General features: G+C 57.9%; 1 protein-coding gene across 1 annotated transcript in view; it reads right to left on the bottom strand.

Moving 5' to 3' along the window:
- The window catches only part of SLC16A2 (solute carrier family 16 member 2), a 35,248-nt gene extending 17,480 nt beyond the window's left edge, over positions 1 to 17,768 (bottom strand). The window contains exon 1 of the mRNA XM_087748637.1: positions 17,324 to 17,768. Coding sequence (XP_087604763.1) covers positions 17,324 to 17,768 — 445 coding nt within the window. The remainder of the gene's footprint in view (positions 1 to 17,323) is intronic.
- Positions 17,769 to 19,520: the final 1,752 nt, after the last annotated feature.

Below are 19,520 nucleotides of genomic sequence, written 5' to 3'. Positions count from 1 at the left end.
GGCCATCCTCCCGTCCCCGACAGGGCAGTGGTGACACCCTTCCTCTCCCCCCAACCCAAAAACGTGTCATCTCCTCCGAATCCCCACCGTGGCTGCTTCTTCTAACTGGCAGACTTGTCCTGGTAACCAGTTCCTGCAGCACAGAGAAAACTGGGAGGACAGTGCAGCTGGGGGACGGGGGTGGAGAAGCTTCAGGAATTCACCCCACCGCTTTATCTCCCTTTGGAGACCACCAGTACCAAGAGACCGCTCTGCGAGACGTGATCGTCCATCCAAGGCAAAACCACCACATTTGCAAACAGGGCAGGGAGGATGCAAGGGGGTGGGCACCTGCAAGGACACGAGCCGTGAGAGGGGCAGCCTTCCCGCCCGTCCCAGCCTGGCACCGGCACCGGCACCAGGATCGGGCCAGCAGCGCTACGGTATATGCCTAGCCAGCGCCAGCCACCGCTTCCCAGCCAGGGATCCAGATGAGCGCTGCCACTTTTGGGGGGACACCTGAAACCCCAAAAAAGCAGGATGGAGACTCCGGGGGCACCTCACCCCCTGCCCTGCGCTCACCTGCGCCCTGCTAGCCATCCCATGCATGTGACTGGTACGGCATTTCCCCAGCTCAGAGCAGCTCGGCTGGCTTTCTGATACGCTGCTGGGACGCAGAGGTCATGGCTCCCGGCCAGCGCACATCAGCGCAGACGGCAAAGCAGCATCGCAGCTCATGGGCCGAGCTGAGGGGGCAATGCCAACAGGCAAGGTCTATGTCAAGGTCGGTGGTTCATCTCCCGGCCAGGCACAGCATCCATGTGCATCCCTACAGGTGCCTATTCCCAGCGCAAACCCACCACCTCAGCTGGCATCACTTCTCCATCTATGTGGTGATATTATACCCAAGGCAGGGCTGCAGAACCCCAAAATCCCCAACGTTACTCTGGGGTGAAAGCACCTGGGGCATCCCAGTCCCCTGGGGAGAAGACAGAAGGGCTCCTGGCCCTCAGCAGGCGGCAGGTTGGGTACCCCTCCCGAAACGCAGCTGGTGGCCCAAGACTGCTCCATCCCTTGCGAAATCACTGGGAGCTTTCTGTCTCCTCTCCCCCACCGCCAGCAAACCCCGCCTGGGCTGCATTTGGGAACCCTCTGCCTTCTGCGGGGAGGCTGGGGTGAGAAAGGATGCTTTTTTCCAAGCTGGAAGAGACAGAAAAGTTTCCTTCTTTGCCAAATTTCTCCTGAGCCATCTTCTGTTTCCCATTAACGGCGAGAAGAAACCCTTTGGCCCGCGCCTGCGCTCCTCCCACTGCAGTTCCCATGGGTGCTTGTCAACATCCCAGTCAAAAAGGAGAATTAAACCCACCCAACCTGGCTGGCCGTGATGCAGGGGCCCGCAGAGCGAGGACGGGCGGCGGGTGGAAAACAACCCCCCTGCTCTGCTCTTACATCTTCCCCACGGAAACTTTTCAACTCCAGTTGCTGGCAGGAGCTGGGCTGATCCCAGCTGAATTCCTTCCATTTACCAGCAAATAAATAGCAGTTAAATGGAGGGAAAGAGAAAAACACCCTTTTTTTCAAAGGGAAAACAAAGAGGCTGGGGAGAATAAATGGAGGCGAAATGCTGGGCTGCTCATGAAGATCTTTTTCCCCTCCCAGTGGGTACTTGACAGCCTTCCCTTTCAGTTAATTAAGGGATACTCAGAAAGAAAAATACTTCCAGCCCTTTGCCAACCCTGACCATTAAGGAGAGAGTCACAGTGAGCCTGAGACCAAACCCAGGAGCCCTGGCCACAGCTCCTCCACCCGGCCCAGACACTTAAACCACCATTTTTTAGACAAATAGGTGCCGTTGCAGGACATCTCCGGTGTCCTCCCAGCCCTGGCGGACTTCTGCCCAGCCTTTTCTCCAAACTCTCCGGTGATGGGCATCTCCAGCCTTCCCTAGACAAGGGCTGGTCTTCTTGCACTTCTCCCAACCAACACCTTCCTTGCTGCAAAATTTCAAAGCATCACTTTGCAACCTGTCCCTCACCGGACAGAGAGAACAGCTTATTACCTTTTTTTGCAGCTTTTTAGGCAGCTGAAGGCAGTGATGCACCTTCCCTCCTCTCACAGGAACAACCCCAACCCGAGCTTCAGCACTGCACATCGTCCCCCCTCCTCTCCTCCGCGTCTCCCAGTTGACCCAACCCTTTCCCGGTGCGCGGTACTCAGCAGAGACCCCTTCCCACGTCCCTCCTGGGGACTGACTAAAAATTAATTGTCCCAATTAATTGGCCAAGGCTGGGGCACCCTGAGGATGAGCGAGGTTGGAAGAAAGCATCCTCCATGTTCCTCCCAGCAGCACCCATGTGCATCACAGCATCCTCCCCTCCATCCCCCCGGCCCGTAACCACCCCATGGACCCCTCCAAGCTCCAGGGGAAAAAAATGCTGCAGCAACCTCAGCCTGAGCCCCCCTGGGGCAAGCGCCCCGAAACAGAGAGTGCAGGGGCGGCAGCGATGCCTCCCCCACAGCACCCGAGCAGAGCTGCCCGCCCGAGTATTATCCAAATATTTCAGTTATGTTACTTATTTGCTTACACCCAACAAGGCCCCAGTTTCCCCGAAGACAAAGTCCGCCCAATACCAGACTATATACGGGGCTAGAAATATGAAAGGGAAAATCTAGGCGGCAGCCGCGGCTGCTGCGGGCGCTTTCCGAAGGGAGGCCCCTCTCCAGGCTGCGCCAGTCGGCTTTTAAGTTGTTTTGCCCCCGAGCCTCGAGCTTCGTTCACAAAGGAGATAACAGCTCCCTGCCATGGCCTCTTCCATCTGGGCTCTCCCACCACGTCGGCGGCTCCCCGGGCCGGTCCCGGTGCTCAGCCCCAGCCCAAACCCTCCTGCGGCGCGAGGGATGGCGCAAGGTGATGACTGACCGCACTGGGGATCCATCGGGGAGCCTCCTCCATTGAGCGAATATCTTTAGAAATCAAAATAAATGAAGACCAGCTGTTTGTAAGCAGGTCGAGCAGAGCCCTTGAGGGGCACACAGCCAGGGCAGCATCCCGGGCTGCCCCAGCCGTGTCCGTGAGGCAAAATGGCTCCGTGGTGAAAGATCTGGGCTGTTCTTCTGATGGCTATCAGGAAATTATTTCCTCCTCTGGTGCTGGAGAGTTTCCCCTGGCTCTCCAGCACGGAGACACTAATGCCTCTGGATAGTGCTCCTGAAGCCTACTGATGGGGAAAAAAAATCCCTGAACGACGCAAGACTTGCGTATCATCATTAAACCAAATACCCGGAGGCCAAAAGAGAGGTAAAATATCCATGTGATTTTAATCTCTTGGAGTTTCCTCACATTAAAGCACACATTTGAGAACACCTGGATATCTCAGAAAAATAGACCATGCTGTAATTAAGCAAATCCGATAGCTAAAGGAAACTGAAGAACAGCAATATTTTATTTAATTTTTTTTTCCCCAACAAGAAACAGGTTATACCCCTTTGCCAATGGGCTGTTACTTTTGGCTGACCTGCTCTCATTTAAAAGTTTTTCAGACGCCGGGTGGCTTCGGCAGCTGCCCCGCGGTGCGGGGAAGGGCCAGCCCTGCCCTTCGATGCTCCGGGCGAGTGGAGAAAAGCCTCGGCCGAGGCGTCGGGGTTTCCTGCGTGGGATGGTACCCAGCCCCATGTTTCCCATTAGCATCTCGGGAACCCAGCCCCGAGCCCTCCAGCTCCTGCCGATGCACCTTGAATGGAGATCCATAATACATACACACACATATACATATATGTGCATATATATGCCTGTGTGCATCTATGTATATACACACATATACATATATATTAAAAAAGCAACTGCCTGAGGGCTTTAGCCCACACGACGGCTGCGGGCAGAGCCACGCCGTGGCTTCCCCGGAGCCGCACAATGTTTAACGAGACGGAGGGGAGCTGGGGACAGCCCGTACCATTTGAAGTGCCTCGGCAGCAAAGTGCTTCGAAGCCCGGTGAAACATTAATGCGCTTCCCCGGCGAAATGCCTTTGCTTTTTGCTGCATCAAGGGCTTTGAAATCGGAATAAATAACAGGACAGGTTAATGAAGGTTTCTATCAGTTACTGGGTAAGTTCTGGTCCTCCTGTGATTCAGGTTTAAAAGCCATACATCCTACCTCCATGGCCAGTAAGCCTCCTCTTCCTCCCCATGGAAATACTGCATTTTGGGGTACGAGCAGGAATCAAAATTACCCTGTTACCACATGGCACCAACCATGGGATTGCTGTAGGTAACACACGCTGCAGTCCCCGGGCTTGTTTTCAAGCGGCTCGGCTCCAGTTTCTCCCACAAAGTCCCCTGACACCCAGGGGCAAAGGGAAGAGCAGGGGCCGAGTGGCTTCAGCAACGTAGAGCTGAAGCCCCCAGGATTTTGGGGCAGGGAGGGATGCGAGGGGCCACGGGCAGCCCTGGCTTGCAAAGCCCCGAGCGTGGGGTGGATCTAACCCTGCCACTCGCCCCAGTGCCGGACCATGGAGTTCTGCTGGAGGACACCAGCCCACCCGCCGCCCTGTGACAGCGCTGGGGACGGTCTGTTTGCTGAAGCATCGTCAGATTGCTCAGGAGGGGCTCAGCCTCTGCAAGGACCCCGACATGGGGCTCTCCCTTCCCAAGCTCTGCCTGGCCGTGGCGAGCTGATGCACGTGCATGGTGGTGGCATTACGGATGGGCAGAGCGGGGCAAGGGTGCCGAATGCCACCGTGGGGCCAAATGTGTGTGCTGTGTGCCAGCAACGAAGGAAAGACCAGTGAGACCAGGGTAAATCTGCACCATGGGGTCTGGAGCCACGGGGCCGAGCAGAGGCAGCCCACAGCTCGCTGCTGCCCGCATACCCCTTCCCTGGGTCCTGCTCAGGCTCCCAAATCCCAACTGCTCCAGCCGAAGTCGTGGCAAAATGTCCAGCCCTTTCTTCTGGCCAAGGAGCAACTCTGAACTGGGGCCACCTGAGGACTGGAGCAGCAAACACAGCCGAGCCGTGCTCCCTGGCCACAGCCAAGCAGCAACCGCAGGCAACCCAAAGCTGAAATTTCCCCCCCCCCAAAAAAAACTGTGCTGCGGCACCGACCATGCACTAGGACAGCAGAAAGTATGAGATGCAGATCTCCATTTGCATGTGCCACTTCGTTTAACTTGGCCATGAAGCTTCAGTGGGTTGGGGAGCCGGGAGGTGCACGGAGGTTTAAGGGAACGGTGTGATGGAGAAGTGGAACCCCCCTTCAGCCAGGGCTCGGGGGGCTCCCACGCTGCTGCCAGTCCCGCTGGGCACCGAGACAGCAGCTACGGGCCGGCTGGGGATCACGCGACATTTGCAGAGCTGGGGAGAGGCTCGCTTCTGTCTCGATTGCTAATGAGACTAATACCAGCTGCTTCTCGCTTAACCAGTCTGACCATCGGGCTGAGCCAAAACTGATTCATTCATAAGAAAATGGAAAAGGAGATTGACTCGTCACCAGCCCTGACTAATGGGGGAGCCAGCCAACAACCTGCCGCTTGCACACCGGCCCCGGCACCCTGCTCTTTCGACTCCTCATCATCTTCCCAAATTCAAAGGCTCAGACGAAGCCTGACCTTTGCCCTGGCACAGCCAGGTGGCCCAAGTAATAAAAGAAAGGGCTATCTGCTGCAAAAAGTGCCAGCGTGTGGCCAGGGGGCAATGCCTGACATTGTGCCATAGCTAATTCCTGCTTTGGAAGCAGGGGAAACATTAAAACCCCCAAAGACCTTGCTTTTCATGCTGCTCTGCCTGGCATCATCTTCCCAACAGCTTTTTGGGGGTTTTTTTTTCCTCTTCCTCCCACAATAAAAATCTAAGCAACCGCTTTCATTGAGCAGAAAAACTCTCCGCCACCCTGCTGTAAAAACGGCTTTCTGCTTTTTAATGTGGCGTGTTTTGTTTTACGAGGCCAGTGGGGCACAGACCGTGGTGGGGGGAGGCTGCAGATGGGGTGGGTGGGAAAAATGCTGTCCCAAGGGAGAGAAACGAGCTGCGACACCCAGACTGGGGCAAATCTTGTCTCTGGGTGTAATTTAGGATGGGCCAGCGAGGGTTAACAGCAAGCCACAGAGGTCAAATCAGGACCTGAAGTACCTCCACTCCTGGCTGTTTGGTTCAGGCTTTGGTTGATGAACTGAAGCAGGGCAGAGTTTAACAGCTTAAAAAAAAAAAAAAAAAGTCTGCCATGATTTCTTAGCTTCGGGCAACACATTTGATTTTTATATGAATCTCCCTTAATAAAGGCCCTCTCCCAAAATGCAGATCCCAAGGGCCAGGCTCTCCCAGCTAAAAGCCTGCGACACCATCCCCTGTCCCCAGATGTCCTGAGTTTTTATCACCCTACCCTGCAGATGTCAGGACAAACACGGCAAAACTTCAGTTCTTGGTGAGAAACCCACCCTGCACCAATATGGGTCTTGAAAATCCCCATTTTCAAGGCAGAAAAATCCCCAGCCAGGCCAGTTTGGGCAGGGAAATGCCCTGAATCCTGGCGCCGGGAGCACACGACCACCGTGACAGCCGCAGGGTTCCATGGGGACAGTGGAAAACCGGGACGCTGTGGGTCGGGGGCAAGCAGAGCTCCGGGTATCGGTGTTGATGCCCCACTCGCCTCTCCCACACCAGCCCCAGCAGGCCGGGAAAGAGTTGCCAAATATGAAATTCTCCTTTGCCCATCTCGGCGCAGGGGCCCCAGTCAAGCACTTCACACGCGACACCGAGAGCGGAAAAGCCTTGTGCAAGGGCTTTAGGATACGCACCCGGCTCTCCCTCCCGAAGGCATACGGCTACCCAGCATTAGCCCGACGCCCACGTGCAGCGGCAAGCATGCAGCCTGCAACCTGCCAAGGACAGGAAAAACCTACAAGGGATGGAAACCGCATTCCCAAAGCGCAAGGGAAAAGCTATCCAGAAAGTGGTAGACAACATCCCTGTCGGTCCTCACACTTTCCCCTCCCAGGCTGGTTTCTGACCCACTGCAGGCCAGCTTCCCTGGCATCAAGGCGGTCAGCACGGCTTTTATTTGATGCTGAATCTCCCCGCGGGCAGGGACGCAGTGGGGTACGGGCAGGAGGAGCCCCACGAAAACATCACACCTCCAGCAGCGCTGAGGCCCCACCGAGTTTTTGAAAAAAGAAAAAAAAAACCAAAAACCCAACACCGCCAATATTGACCCCTTGGCAACGTCCTATCTCAGCAACACTCTGCTATTATTATACTCTGCAATTAAGCGATAAAGCTATAATTGCCTTATCCGATGGAGCCGGGCATGGCAGCGAGGCAGGAGCTGGCCTCTGCACCTCCATCCCACTGGCAGGGAGGGACGGGTTGGGTTTATGGGGTGGACGGCATCACACCAGGCATTTGAAAGCCACCCTGTCCAAAAGCATCCTCCTGCTTGGCAGACAGACGGACAGACAGGACCCTCTGGCAGCGCTGGGCTTCCTCGCTCTGAACCTGGGTCAGCAGCATCACCCCCGTACTGGCGTGCCGCCCTGCTTCCATCCCCGCAGACCTTGGGTGGTACCCAGGGCAGGCAGCAGTGCCCCCGCCAGCTTCCGACCAGGCGATGGTCAGCTCCGGCCAGGAGGGAAGCACATGGAAAAAAAGGAGCAGCTTTTAAGCCACTCTTCCTTAGGACGGTAGACGTGGATAGTCGAGGGACCAAAGTGCGAAACCACATCACCAGCTGCTCCCCAGCCCTCCCTGCATCCCTGCTTCAGCATCCCAAGGAGCAAGCCGTGGGCACGCAGCCGGGAGAGCCCGCCAGCAGCCGGGCCACTTTGAGAGCAGCCCCTCAGTACAGGATTCGGCACGCTCAGCCACACCAGCCGGATTGGGGCACTGGTTTTAGAGGAGGTGACTCTAGTTCCCCAGCCTGGTGCTGAGCAAAGCCGCACCCAGCAGCTCTCAGGCCGTAATAAGTGCAGCTTGGTATTTTCATCCGCATGTTTGTCACCTCTGAAAGCTCTGATGGGCTATGGCATCCTTTCCAACAAGATCAGCCCTGATTTAACTTGATTTTTTCGAGTTTGATACCACTTGAATCCTGATTCATGCCATTTTTTCAAGCTTTTTAGTATTTGACCGCAGCACCGCTCCTGACCCCGCCAGCTTTCGGCAGAGCAGCATTCACTCACCTTAGGAAAGAAAAATAAAGCCCTCCAAAATACCACCCGCGTGACGGTTTCCCAAATACACCCCAATCCGCCTGGCCAGCAAAGCCACTCGCTCCCCGCACACCCACCCCAGCCCAGAGGCCACGGTGAGGGGCGCCGGGGCCATGCCAAGCCCACACCCCCCTCACAGGGCGAGCAGGCTCCCGCCCGGGCGCAACCACAAGAAAGGCCGATGCAAATCGCATCTTTAGCATTCTTTCCGTTTTAATAACCCAAGGTGTTACCAGCAACAGTGTTACTGATTTTTATCTCTGCAGCGCCTTTTAAGAGCTCCAATTTGTTTTTCTTGGAGATCTCATTTTGTTTTATTAAAGCTGACACCGAAGAGGGAAAGAAGACATTCTGGGCCCAGAACAAAAATATCCCGTTTAAATATCCCGTATTATTTTCTTGGAAATGCTTCTCCTTTGACTTTAATTAAGCTCTCCCCAGGCTCGCGAGCTTGGCGTGCTTGGCTTTCAGGCGAGTTTAATCCCGGACAAGCTCCCCCCCCCCAGTGCTCCCCACTTCCATTGCTTACACAAACCTTAAGAAATGAACTGGGTTTTGCTAAAATACATGGATTAATAGGTGGCCTGCCATTAAGAACATCTTGACGGTGCCTCTTCACCACTGGTCAGCCATGGAGCAAGCACGCGGCCTGGGCCGCCCTGCTTGCTTCGTGGATAGACCCAAAAAGCAGCTTTTCTCTCCTATTTTTCTATTCTTTTCTGCCATCGCAATGCTGCATATGGAAAGGGGAGACTCATCTCTCGTGCCTGACCGTGCTGCAGAGCTGCCCCAGCTATTAGAAGAGGCAGGCTCGCCCATGAGCCCGGCTCCAGCCGCCACCGTGCTGCTGCTGAGCCTTGTGCAATCGCGCTGGGTGCTGCCGTAATACCAATAATTACCCCCTCCCCATGGTAGAAACACTTTAGGATGATTGCAAAGTTAAACACTCCAAAAGTTGGGAAATCCCAGGAAGGAGCTTGTCTGGGCATCATCTGGTGCATACCCATTATGTAATTACCGGCAATCTTTAATCACAGATGATTTTTTTCCATCAGACCCGATTCAGACGGTGCACAGGAGACACAACCCTCACTGAAGGTGCTGCCATTAGATTTGACTTCCACCTCGGCGGGCTCCAGCTTTATTAAGCGAGCTCCCGCAGCTTCGCGCGGGGTTTGTACAAACCTTCCGGCCGAAACGCCTGACTCCTTGGCAAGCACCGACACACCCGCTCGCGCAACATCCCCCCGAGAGGGAAGGATTTCATCTCCCTTTTACGCACAGGATCTGCGGGCGGACAGATTAAGGCCAAGAGTTTGAAACAAAAGCTTTGTTTTGGTGCCTGACGCAAGATGGCCAAGAAAGGGGCTTTTGGGGGTGCTGGGGGGGCTGCGTGCCCCAGGGGTCCCAGCTGGGCCCGGGGGACAGGGCGATGGGTGGGTGCTCAAAGCAGGTTCCTTCACTGCAGGTGCTGTGGGAGGGTTGTTTCTCCTTCCCAAGGAGGGCCCCGGTGTTCACCTGGGGCAAACCCCAGCAAGTCAGCCCCGGGAAGGCCGGCTGCAGCCCTGCTCTCCGCTCTGCGTCAGGGAAAGCAAGCTAAAAGCCATCACTGAGCTGCTAAATCCAAACCCAGAGCTAAAGAAAACCCAAAGATGGGGAGAAACAGGGTCCGGTGAGCTCATCACCTCCACCATAGGCTTCTGGAGACCAGATGTTCCCAGAGCCGCGCTGCTGGCAGCGCCGACCCCGAAATACCATCTCCGTCTTGCACTGAGGTGCCTGCACCAGGACGCAGTGCCGGGAGCGTATATCACAGCGGTGTGGTGCAACTTCTGTGCCCTGCGGGATGCGGGGATGTAGGTACGGGATATCTCCAGGCTGGAGCTCCCCTGGGGTGTGCAAAGCAAAGGTGCAAAGGGGTGACAGGGCTGAGCTGCCAGCACGCCACCACCATCCTCTTGCCGGTCCCACACAAGCCCAGGAGGTTGCTTGGAGCACCCAGAGCTGCTCCTTGCATGGAGGGCAGCCGGCGGCATGGCACAGCACGGCACGGCACGGCACGGCTGCTAGGCATGCCCAAGACGAGTCCCAGCGAAGCAACCTGCCACAGGCACAGGGCTGCGACCTGGCAGCCGTTCCCAAGGGCTTTCCCCGACGCTTCGCCCCACTCTGGCTCTCAAGGGATGTGCTGGGGGTGGGGGGGAGCTCTTGCATCAGGTAATTTTTTAGGGATCTACAAATAAAAGAGCAAGGGGGAAAAAAAAAGCCTGTAAACATGCTAATCGAACGCAGGGCTGTGCCACCCTCCACGGCTGCACCCCTGCCCTGCGGGGTCTGCTTGATGGAGGATGAAGCGGTGGCAGGAGCTTTGCTGCCTGCAGTCCGTGCCGCAGGCAGGCGGCGGTGCAGGCAGGGTGCTGCGGGCAGCCCCGCGTCCCGCCTGCCCCGGCAGCTGGCAGGACCTGTTGTACGAGGTGCCTGGGAGAGATTGGAATGGCTCGCACCTGCGAGCGTGTTGCAGCAATTCCCAGCACACGTCATGTGGGTTTTGCAACCGCCCCAACTGTCTCGGGGTGGATGAACGGAAAGAGCCTGGAGTGAACCGAGCTCCCCAGCGCCCGCGGTGGGCACGGGCAACACCCCAGCCCGAGAGCCGGGCAGGGCCCCCAGGGTGATGCCCAGCCCGGCACACGCCCCTCCACCGGGCCTCTTCCCACAGGGATGAACGCCAAAAGGCAGCATCTCCTTCCCTTGCAATAGGGAATAATCAATCCTTTGAGGCAGGGGAAGGCAAAACCCAACAAATCCCTTCTGCAATGGGTACAGCAGCGGTTCTGCATGCATGTTATACTGGTGTACAGGGGGTACCCGGTCCTCCTGTCCCCCATTGCCAGAGCAGGTACGGTTATGCCATGGACACAGAGTCTCATGGTTGTGGAAAGCCGGGGAAAAGTGGCTCTCCAGGGAAACCGCTGGCTGCAAGAGGTGGGTGTACGGCCACTGTCCTGGTCGGGAAATGCTGGCATCCTCCTCCATGCCCTGCCCAGCTCGTAGGAAACCCCTGAAGGGTCGTCATCCCAAAAAAACTGAGCGGGAGAGACCAAGGTATTTGGTGACATGCCAGAAAATTCCCTATGGCATTCAGCCACCAGCCAAAAGTGGGCAAAACACCAATTACTGAGCCAGGGTGAAGCCTCAGCTGTTTCCAGCAAGAGGGGACTGCTTTGGGAGCCCACGGTGGGGGTGGCGGGCCAGGGCAAGCACACGTGGCACCAACCCAAACGCCGCCGAGGTTCCCATCACTTCGCCCAGCCGCACTGTCACTCCACTGCTGGCACGCACGCCACGCTGCTTTGGCAGAGGTCCCAAGGAGTCACCGGGATAAAAAAGCAAAAGGTTACCCAGGCCCTATATCGAGATGCTGCCGACGGATACAAATCCCCCTGGGCACAGCGGGTACCGGTGCCACCGTCCCATTGGGATTAGCTCCCTGTTAGCGTGGCAGTGGCTGGGCTTGTTTACTGCCACCCACGCCCCAGCAGGAATTTCCCCCTGCGCACTGCAGGACACAAAATGGGGCTGCAGACATCCCTCCGGCCACTTTCCAAAGCAACCAGGGCACTGCCAACCCCACAGAGCTCAGCCCTGCCAGTGCCGGTGGGCTCGCAGCCTTGGGATGGTGGAAACCCAGGTTATTCCTCCTTCCCCAAACATCCCTACCAACCCCACGGGGGATCCGGCAGCCCCAGCTCCATGTCCACCCAGCCCGGTGGTCTCCATCACGCCATCGGATTTTTGGGAAGACGGCTTCTCCCACCGCTCGCCTGGTGCATGGGGGGACAGGGCACCCAGCGGTGCTGACCTGTGGGCGGACGCGTCCATAAACACGCAGGATAAGGAGGGAGGGAGGCAGAGGAGCTGCCCCGGGGACACGAGGTGGGAGGTGGGCGACAACGCCCGCGCGAGCTATGCGCAGCCGGCCCAACGGGCACAGCCAGCGAGGTCAGCAGCGCCTTCCGGCTACGGGGTTTTGCCCAACCTGATGGGTTAGGTCTATTTTAAGGTGCTGGATGTCAACCACCACAGCTGATGGTCAGCTTCCAGCTGCTGAGGGTTTTTAAGGGGATTAAAGGGTGACTTGTCCAACTCCTGGATTTCCCCCAAAATGGGAAATGAAACTGCTCCTTTGCTGCTGACCCCCCAGCCCCACAGCACTGCACCGCATCGCGCCCCATCTCACCCCGCACCTCCGCATCCATCCCAGCCCTGCACCCTGCGGCACCCACCCCCCTTCTCCCTCCAATGCCTCCTCCTCCTCCCAGCCCAGTCGCAGCGATGGAGCTGAAACCCGGTGCCTTCAAAGTTTAAACTACAATCAAAACCCCGCAAGGTGGGGTGGTTTTGTTGTAACTGAAAGGACCAAAAAAAAACCCAAACCCCAAACCAATTGTACAGCCCTACGCACCACTTCTTCATACATCACAGCAAGGTCACGGGAGCTGCCACCACTCAAAGACGATGGCCACCAGAAATACAACTGAGACTGGAGCATCCCTCGGCCGGCTGGTGGAGGACACTTAAAAATAAATGAAAACCCACTAAAATGGCAGTGTGCTGGCTGAGAAGGCCCCTGAAGTCTTTAAAAACAAGAACCTCCCTTAGAAACAGCGCTCCGGCCTCCTAATGACCTTAATCGCTACTGACAGCCTCAAGAACCAGGTTTAATGACATGACTGTGTTTTGTTTGCTTTTCAGGCTGCTTTATCTCACGCGGCACCTTGCACTCAGCTCAAGAGATGCAAACCCAGTTCCTCCGAAATTCGCCCCTGCTCCCTGCGATCACAAGCTCCGTCTCCCAGAATGGTGAGAGCTGAGCTGGGGAAGAGCCCAGTGCTGGCACACCAGCATCCAACCATGAGAAACCCCCAGTAAAGCTGGGAAAGCTCCGCGGTGCCCTTTGCACTCCCCAGCTAGCAGGGCTGGGTGATAAAAGGCTTTTTTTTAGCTCTTTTTTCTGGATTTACATCCCCATCTGGGCTATGTAAATATTGTTCATGACAGCGCATCCCTCCGCAGGGTTAGGAAATGCGGAGGAGAGCTGGAAACCCAGATGGATGTGGGGAAGCCCCCAGGAATGCTGAGGTCCACAGTGCCCCTGGCCAAAGCATTTGTGAAACGGGGCCAGTGCAGCTCCCTGGAAATTGAGAAAAGCACCAAATCCTGCAGATTTGGGTAAGAAGGTGACAACTACAACGTCACCTTCAGGAGACAGGCGCTTCCCGGGCGCCAGCACTGGGCGATGACACCCATCACAGGTCTTGGATATATTACTGGTTGGTAATCTGTATTTAAGAGCATCGATAAAAGTGCCCTCACCCTTCCCAAAGCCCAAACCTAACACCTGGGGTAGATGTCTTTCATTGCAGTGGGCTAAATAAAGTGCAGTTTCGTGGCAGCCGCCCCTATTCGGTCTCACCCAGGCTCTGGAGTATTGCTGTAATTTAGCTGGGACCATTGCCAAGAATTACCTCTTGCCATTTACGCTCTCCTCGGGGCTCCCCTTCTCAGCTCCTAGTGCTCCAGCCACGCTCACCCACCCTGGGACTCTGCTTCAGCCCAGAGAGTTGTCCATGGCTTCTCCTCCCGACCTTTCGCTATGACTGTTGGCACTGAAACGCTTTATTTTCTCCAAGAAACAAACTCACCCTTTCTTACCAAGCCTCCATTACGACGTTGGAGGAAAATTGCTTTTTCCAGATAAGTTCACCTGTCCTAAAGATGTGAAATCAGCGCTCACAAAGAAATTCCCGACCAAAACAGATAGGAATTCAGGTATAAAGATGACATCAGCTATGCCTTGGCCGACATCAGCTATGCCTTGGCCTTGTGAGCACAATGATGTGGTAAGCCCAGGGTTATGGTCCATGCACCAGCCCGGCTTTCCTGGGCACGGGGCACTCCGGCAGCCTCCTCCAAGGATGCGTTTGGAGGAACAAGATGCACCGAGAAGTGTCACCTTCCCGGCTCTCCCCGGGTAGCCAGAGCACCCCACCAGGACCCTCGGGTGGCTTGGGTGCAAGCGGGACCTCCTCGGCTGAAGGCACAGCCCTGGCCGGGAACAGGCTCACCTTGCACTCACCTCTCCCGACGCTGGGAAAGCATCCAAGCGGTGGCAGAGCAGACATCAATGTAAGAGAGTCAACACTCAGTTAATACTTACCAGGACTGCTCTGCCACTCAAATTGGCTTTTGGAGCTGGGGAAGACGAGCATGCCAGGATGGCTCATCTGTCCCTCAGCTCAGCGGCAGCCCACGCCTGGCGGGGCCAGCACCGGAGCGGCCGTGCCCCGCGGATCCCTCGGCACCAGAACAAGCGTTGTACAACCGGAGGGAAACGCCACCATTCATCTCCCAGCAAATGCTTTCAAGCATCACTCAACACCTCTCCAGCAGAGGAGACCGATATTTTTTTTCCTGGCTGAGTGCTCACATGTATATTTTTTTTTTTTCGTTCCAGTCTCAGCGATCCCCCCCCAGTCCTCCGCTCCCCCCGAAAGAAAACAAACCCGAAAGCACAGAGTGTGCCTTGCAAAAGTCCCGGCTCTGGCTTCCCGCCGCGAGGGGCACGCGGTGGTCCCGGCAGCCAGCCCGCCTCAGCCCGGCGCTGCTTGTTGACATACGCGGTGCAGTATATTTCTTTAAACAAAGGAGCCTATGCATTCAATGCATTGTTGAGAGAGGGTTTGTTTTCAAAGCCTGACCCCAAATCTGAACTCCGCGGATCCTGCGTTTCTCAAGATCAAACGCGAGAAAACGTGACCAATGCAAACAAGAAATAAACCTTGATAATTATAGCCGTGTGCTGGGGCGGCTATTGTTTAGTGCAGACTAGTACCTGCTTTAGCATAAACATAACCCTATTTTTAAAGGGATGCCGGACCGGCTTACAACATTACTCCCCATTTTGCCTCCAAACCCCCTCTTTGATACAAACCCACCTTCCCGAGAACAGAGAGGGGATTTAAGAGCAGAGCCAAAAGGGGAAGCGATGCGCCCACGGCTGTGCCGAATGCCGGTGCTGGAGCAGGTCCTCGTCCCCCCCGACCGGCTCCTGGTTGGTGAGGGACCAGGGGACCCTGGGGTCTGGCTGTTGCTTGTAGCTGGCAGGAGCAGACAGACGTCAGAGGACAAACAGACAGCGCCGGTCTTTTCAGGAAGGCCATATCACTTAGCGTTTGGAAGAGAGCTACAATATTTTCCTGATTATGTTTGCACGCAAACGAGCGCCGTGGGGAAATTATGCAACCCTGAGCGGGGAGGGGTGGGAGCGAGGGAGGAAGGGCTGGAGGGGGGCCCCAGGCTGCACCCCGCTGTCCTCGGCCCCAGACGGTGCAGCTGCAGCCCCCGAGGTACCGCGCTCCCCGCGGCGGATGGGCTCCATCGCCACCGGAGCCCCTGCACCGCAACCTCCGAGCGCAGAAGCAGTGCTCGGCCGGCGCGTCGCACAGCGCACGGGTTATTAACGGTCTCTTCATTAAGCACCCAGACCAAAATGCACATATTCGTCACCCAGGCGATTTAATTCCCGAGCCTGGGTTCACCTTGCACACCCACACGCCTTTCTTTTTCAAGGCCTCTGTGCGGTCATAGCCATAAATAAATAGATCGCAGGAGCAAGAGGCAGATGCTGACTCCTACAACCTCCGTCTTGGGCATGGAGCCTTTAAACCACCAGAACTTGCAGTATTTAATTTCTTTTGTTGCCGCTTCTACCTTTAGAGCTCTGCCTTAGGCTTTCTAGATACGATCACAGGGAGCAGGAAACAGAGAGCTACGCGATGAGCTTCCTGGGGATCACACACACACACTCGTACAGCCCATCAATCACCCTAATTACAACCGGCCCCACGTCCGCAGCTCTCTGCGGCACTCTGCTACTGCCCGTAATTACACGATCGCGTGGTTTCTCCGGTAACAGTATCGCGGAGTTAATTTGTGATCTGTAGGTGCGGTGTATCTCGTAATGGATTTCATCCTGGCACGCTCATTGCTGTGATCCCCAGTCATGCATCAGCTGAGCGGAGGGAACGCAGGCAACGCTGGTCCCCAAAACAAGACTTCCAGGTCCTCACGCGTCCCCCAGCACTGCCTCTCTCCGCAGCACGCCCCCGCTTCGGTTTCTGGCTGCTGCCCACGTCCCATCCAGAGTCAGGACACCACCACAAGCAGTTTCCCTCAACACCAAGTGCTTGTCTCTACCCGCCAGATAAAAGCAAGGTGGGCCACGGGCGTCCATCGTGGGGATGGATACGATCTTCTCGGGGAGGATATCGAGACCTGGGACAAGGCTAGGCCTCCCGACACTGGTGCCTGTCACAGACCTGCTGGGACCACCATCCCGGCAAGCTGGTGTCCCTCTGCCAAGTCTACTTAAGCAGCAAGCAACATCCCTTCTTCTTGTTAACGCAACGCAGCCTCGGTCCTGGCTGAGCCCGTAGGTCCTACCCAAACACACAACCGGGCGCAGTTTGTGGGTCTTGCTATGAACGGATGCTAACTCGAGACCCCGCACCGCGCTCACTGTGACCGTGCAGGCAGCGCTGCCAGACCTGCCCCACGTAGGCTTTCCCGCTGAATGGATACGACTTGGAGGAAGCGTGTCGGCGAGGCAGATGCTCTCCCACAGCCAGCCCCGAGCGCGATCCGGCAGATAAGGCAGACAGACACACAGCTTGAAAAACCCAAAACAAAATAACAATAATAATAAAAAATAAAGGGGGTGGCTCCCACACACCAGCCGATTCCCCAGCGTTGCTCTCCTTACTCCAAAACACACCAGGCAGGACAAGCTAAGGGCATGCTTTTCAGATTAATTACTTTTAATTGAGTACATAAGAGCTTAGAAACACATGATGCTGTTGGAGATAAATATAGCCACGACTACAGGGATGGAGGGGGCAGGGAGCAATCGTGGTTCAACGCATCCGAGAAGGAGCTTCCAGCGCCGGCGCCTCCCCGGTGCGCTCCGGGAGGCAGCGCCGGCCGAGCCGCGCACCTTCCCCCGCCGCCTCCCCGCTCCCCCCGGCCCGGGCGGCTCCGCGGGGCTGACAGCTCCCCCCCCCGGGAAGGGGCCGGGGAGCCCGTACCTGTTTTAAACTCCAACGCGGGGTCCTTCTCCCCCTCGCCCAGGTCGCTCTGTAGCATCATGTAGAGGATCCCGAAGGAGTTGTGGATGCCGAAGATGGAGCCGTTGCACCAGGCGGCGGCGAAGACCACCACCCAGCCGAAGCCGCCCTCGGGGGGCTGGAAGGGAGCGGCGGCCCCGCTCGGCCCCCGTTCGGCCCCTGCCCCGGCCCCGGCCCCGGCCCCGGCCCGCGGCTCGCCCTCGCCCGTCCCCGCCGCCGCCGGCCCCTTCTCGTCTCGCTGCGCCATCGCGGCCGCGCTCCGGCCGCCGCCCGCCGCCCGACTGCCCCGCAGCCGGTCCCACATGCCCGCCGCCCCCCCCGGCCGGCCCCCCCGCCCGCCCCCTCCTGCCGCAGCCTCACTCCCCGCCTCCCCTCCGCCGCCTCCATCCTCCTCCTCCTCCTCCATCGCCGCCGCTCGGCCCCCGGGTCCCTACCTGCGGCGGGGGCCGCCCGCCCGCCCGCTCCCCCCCGCCGCCCCGGGCCCGGCCAGCCGCCGCCGGCAGCTCTTTCCCGGCGTCGACCGCGCTCGCCGCCCGCCCGCCGGGCTTAAAGGCGGCCCCGGGCCCGGCCGCGGCCCCGCATCGCCCGTCGGGCCGCCGCACCGCCCCCGCCGCCGCATCCTGCGGCGGGCGCAGCCCCGGGGCGGGCCGCCGCCAGCACCGCCCCCGCGGGGCCCGGCCGGGGTGCGGGAGCCGCCGGTGGCCCCCGCTGCCCCCCGGCCCGGGAGAGCCGCGGTCCGGCCCCCCCGGCTGCGGGAGCATCCCGCGGGGGGGGAGACCGCTCGGCGGGGAAGCGCTGGGGGGATGAGGGGGACCCTCGATGGCCGCGGCGGGCTGATGCTGCCGCTCCCGCCGCCCCGGCCGAGGTCCACGAAGCAGCGGGAGCAGGCCGAGCCGGTGGCAAAACGCAGCCCCGGCGAGGGGATTTATTTCATTTCACGCCGGGTTTGCCAGGGGGATTTTTGGCTCGCCGGTACCCTCCACCCCGAAAAGTTCTGAGAGCGTTTTGGTAACGCCGACCCGCAGCCAGGCAGGTTTCGTGCTGCGGGGCGGCGAGCGAGGAGCCGGCCGCTTGCTCCCAGCAGCGGGATGTTCCCCAGGGCCCTGGGTCGCCCCACGTCGCCTCAGCGCTGGGGTTCGCCAAGCAGGACGGGAGGGCTAGCGGTGGCGATCCAAACCCGGCGGGGAGCTGCTCTCTCTCACCTCCATCTTGTTTTGCAATAAGCTCTGCCTTTTCTCTTCTTTCAATAAATAATTACAAAGCCACCAATATATTAAAGCCTGTCTTTTCACACGCTGAAGGTATTTACGCTTTAATATATGCCAAGTCTAAGTTATTATTCTTTCTTTACCCTAATGGCTGTGTCAGTGTCAGATTCCTATCAGAGTAAAATAATACATCCCAACCTCACGCTGCTCTTTCTTTACCTCCAGGGGTATTAATTACAAACGCCTGGCGAGGCAGCAGGGCAGGGCACGGAGCCGGCAGGGAGGCGGCAGGCAGGGCCGCACCGCGTCTCCCCGCTTCTCCCACCACCCGAGAGCAGCACCCAGCCACGTGCAGGCGGGCTGCAGGGTGGGAACACGTTTGCCTACGTGCTGCGGCTCGCCGGGCTTCGCGAAGACCCTCTGGGACGTTGCTACAGCCAAAAAAACCTCTCCTCGGCCTGCCTGCCTGCTCCTGACTGCAAATCGCTGCCAGCTCCAGGACGGCTCCATCGCCATCCGCTTCCTCCCAGCCAGGGGATGAGCAGTGGTTCTCCCTGCCTCCGAGCAGCCTGCGCGTGCCTGGGCGAGACCCGAGCCGGAGGGGCGCGACGGTGGGAAACGCGGCCTTCTCCCCTCGCCTTCCCGCCTCGCGGCCGCACCGATCAACGAGCCCAAATCCCCGCGACCCGGCGGGGTGCCTGGCGGTAACGCCGCGCTCGGGTCAGCCTCGCTGCTGGTGGAACTGCATTTTTATTTCCCTTCCTCTCTGGTGGAGTCTCCTCCCCGGATCCCCATCTCCGCAGCGCAGCCAGGGGAGGCTTGGGAGGTTTGGGAGCATCTTCCACTGCCCTCTGCCGACACGAGGAGCTGCGGCGCTGAATTTTAATAACTATTTCGCCATAGGGCTGGCTGAGGTGGCTGGCCTGCTGATTTTATTTTGTTAAACCCCA

The sequence above is a fragment of the Nipponia nippon genome, unplaced genomic scaffold (assembly GCF_047370975.1).
Source record: "Nipponia nippon isolate SJK-2023a ecotype South Korea unplaced genomic scaffold, ASM4737097v1 scaffold_12, whole genome shotgun sequence".
Taxonomy (NCBI): Eukaryota; Metazoa; Chordata; class Aves; order Pelecaniformes; family Threskiornithidae; genus Nipponia; species Nipponia nippon.
Note: the sequence above shows the minus strand (reverse complement) of the source record. Positions and strands in the feature narration are given on the sequence as shown.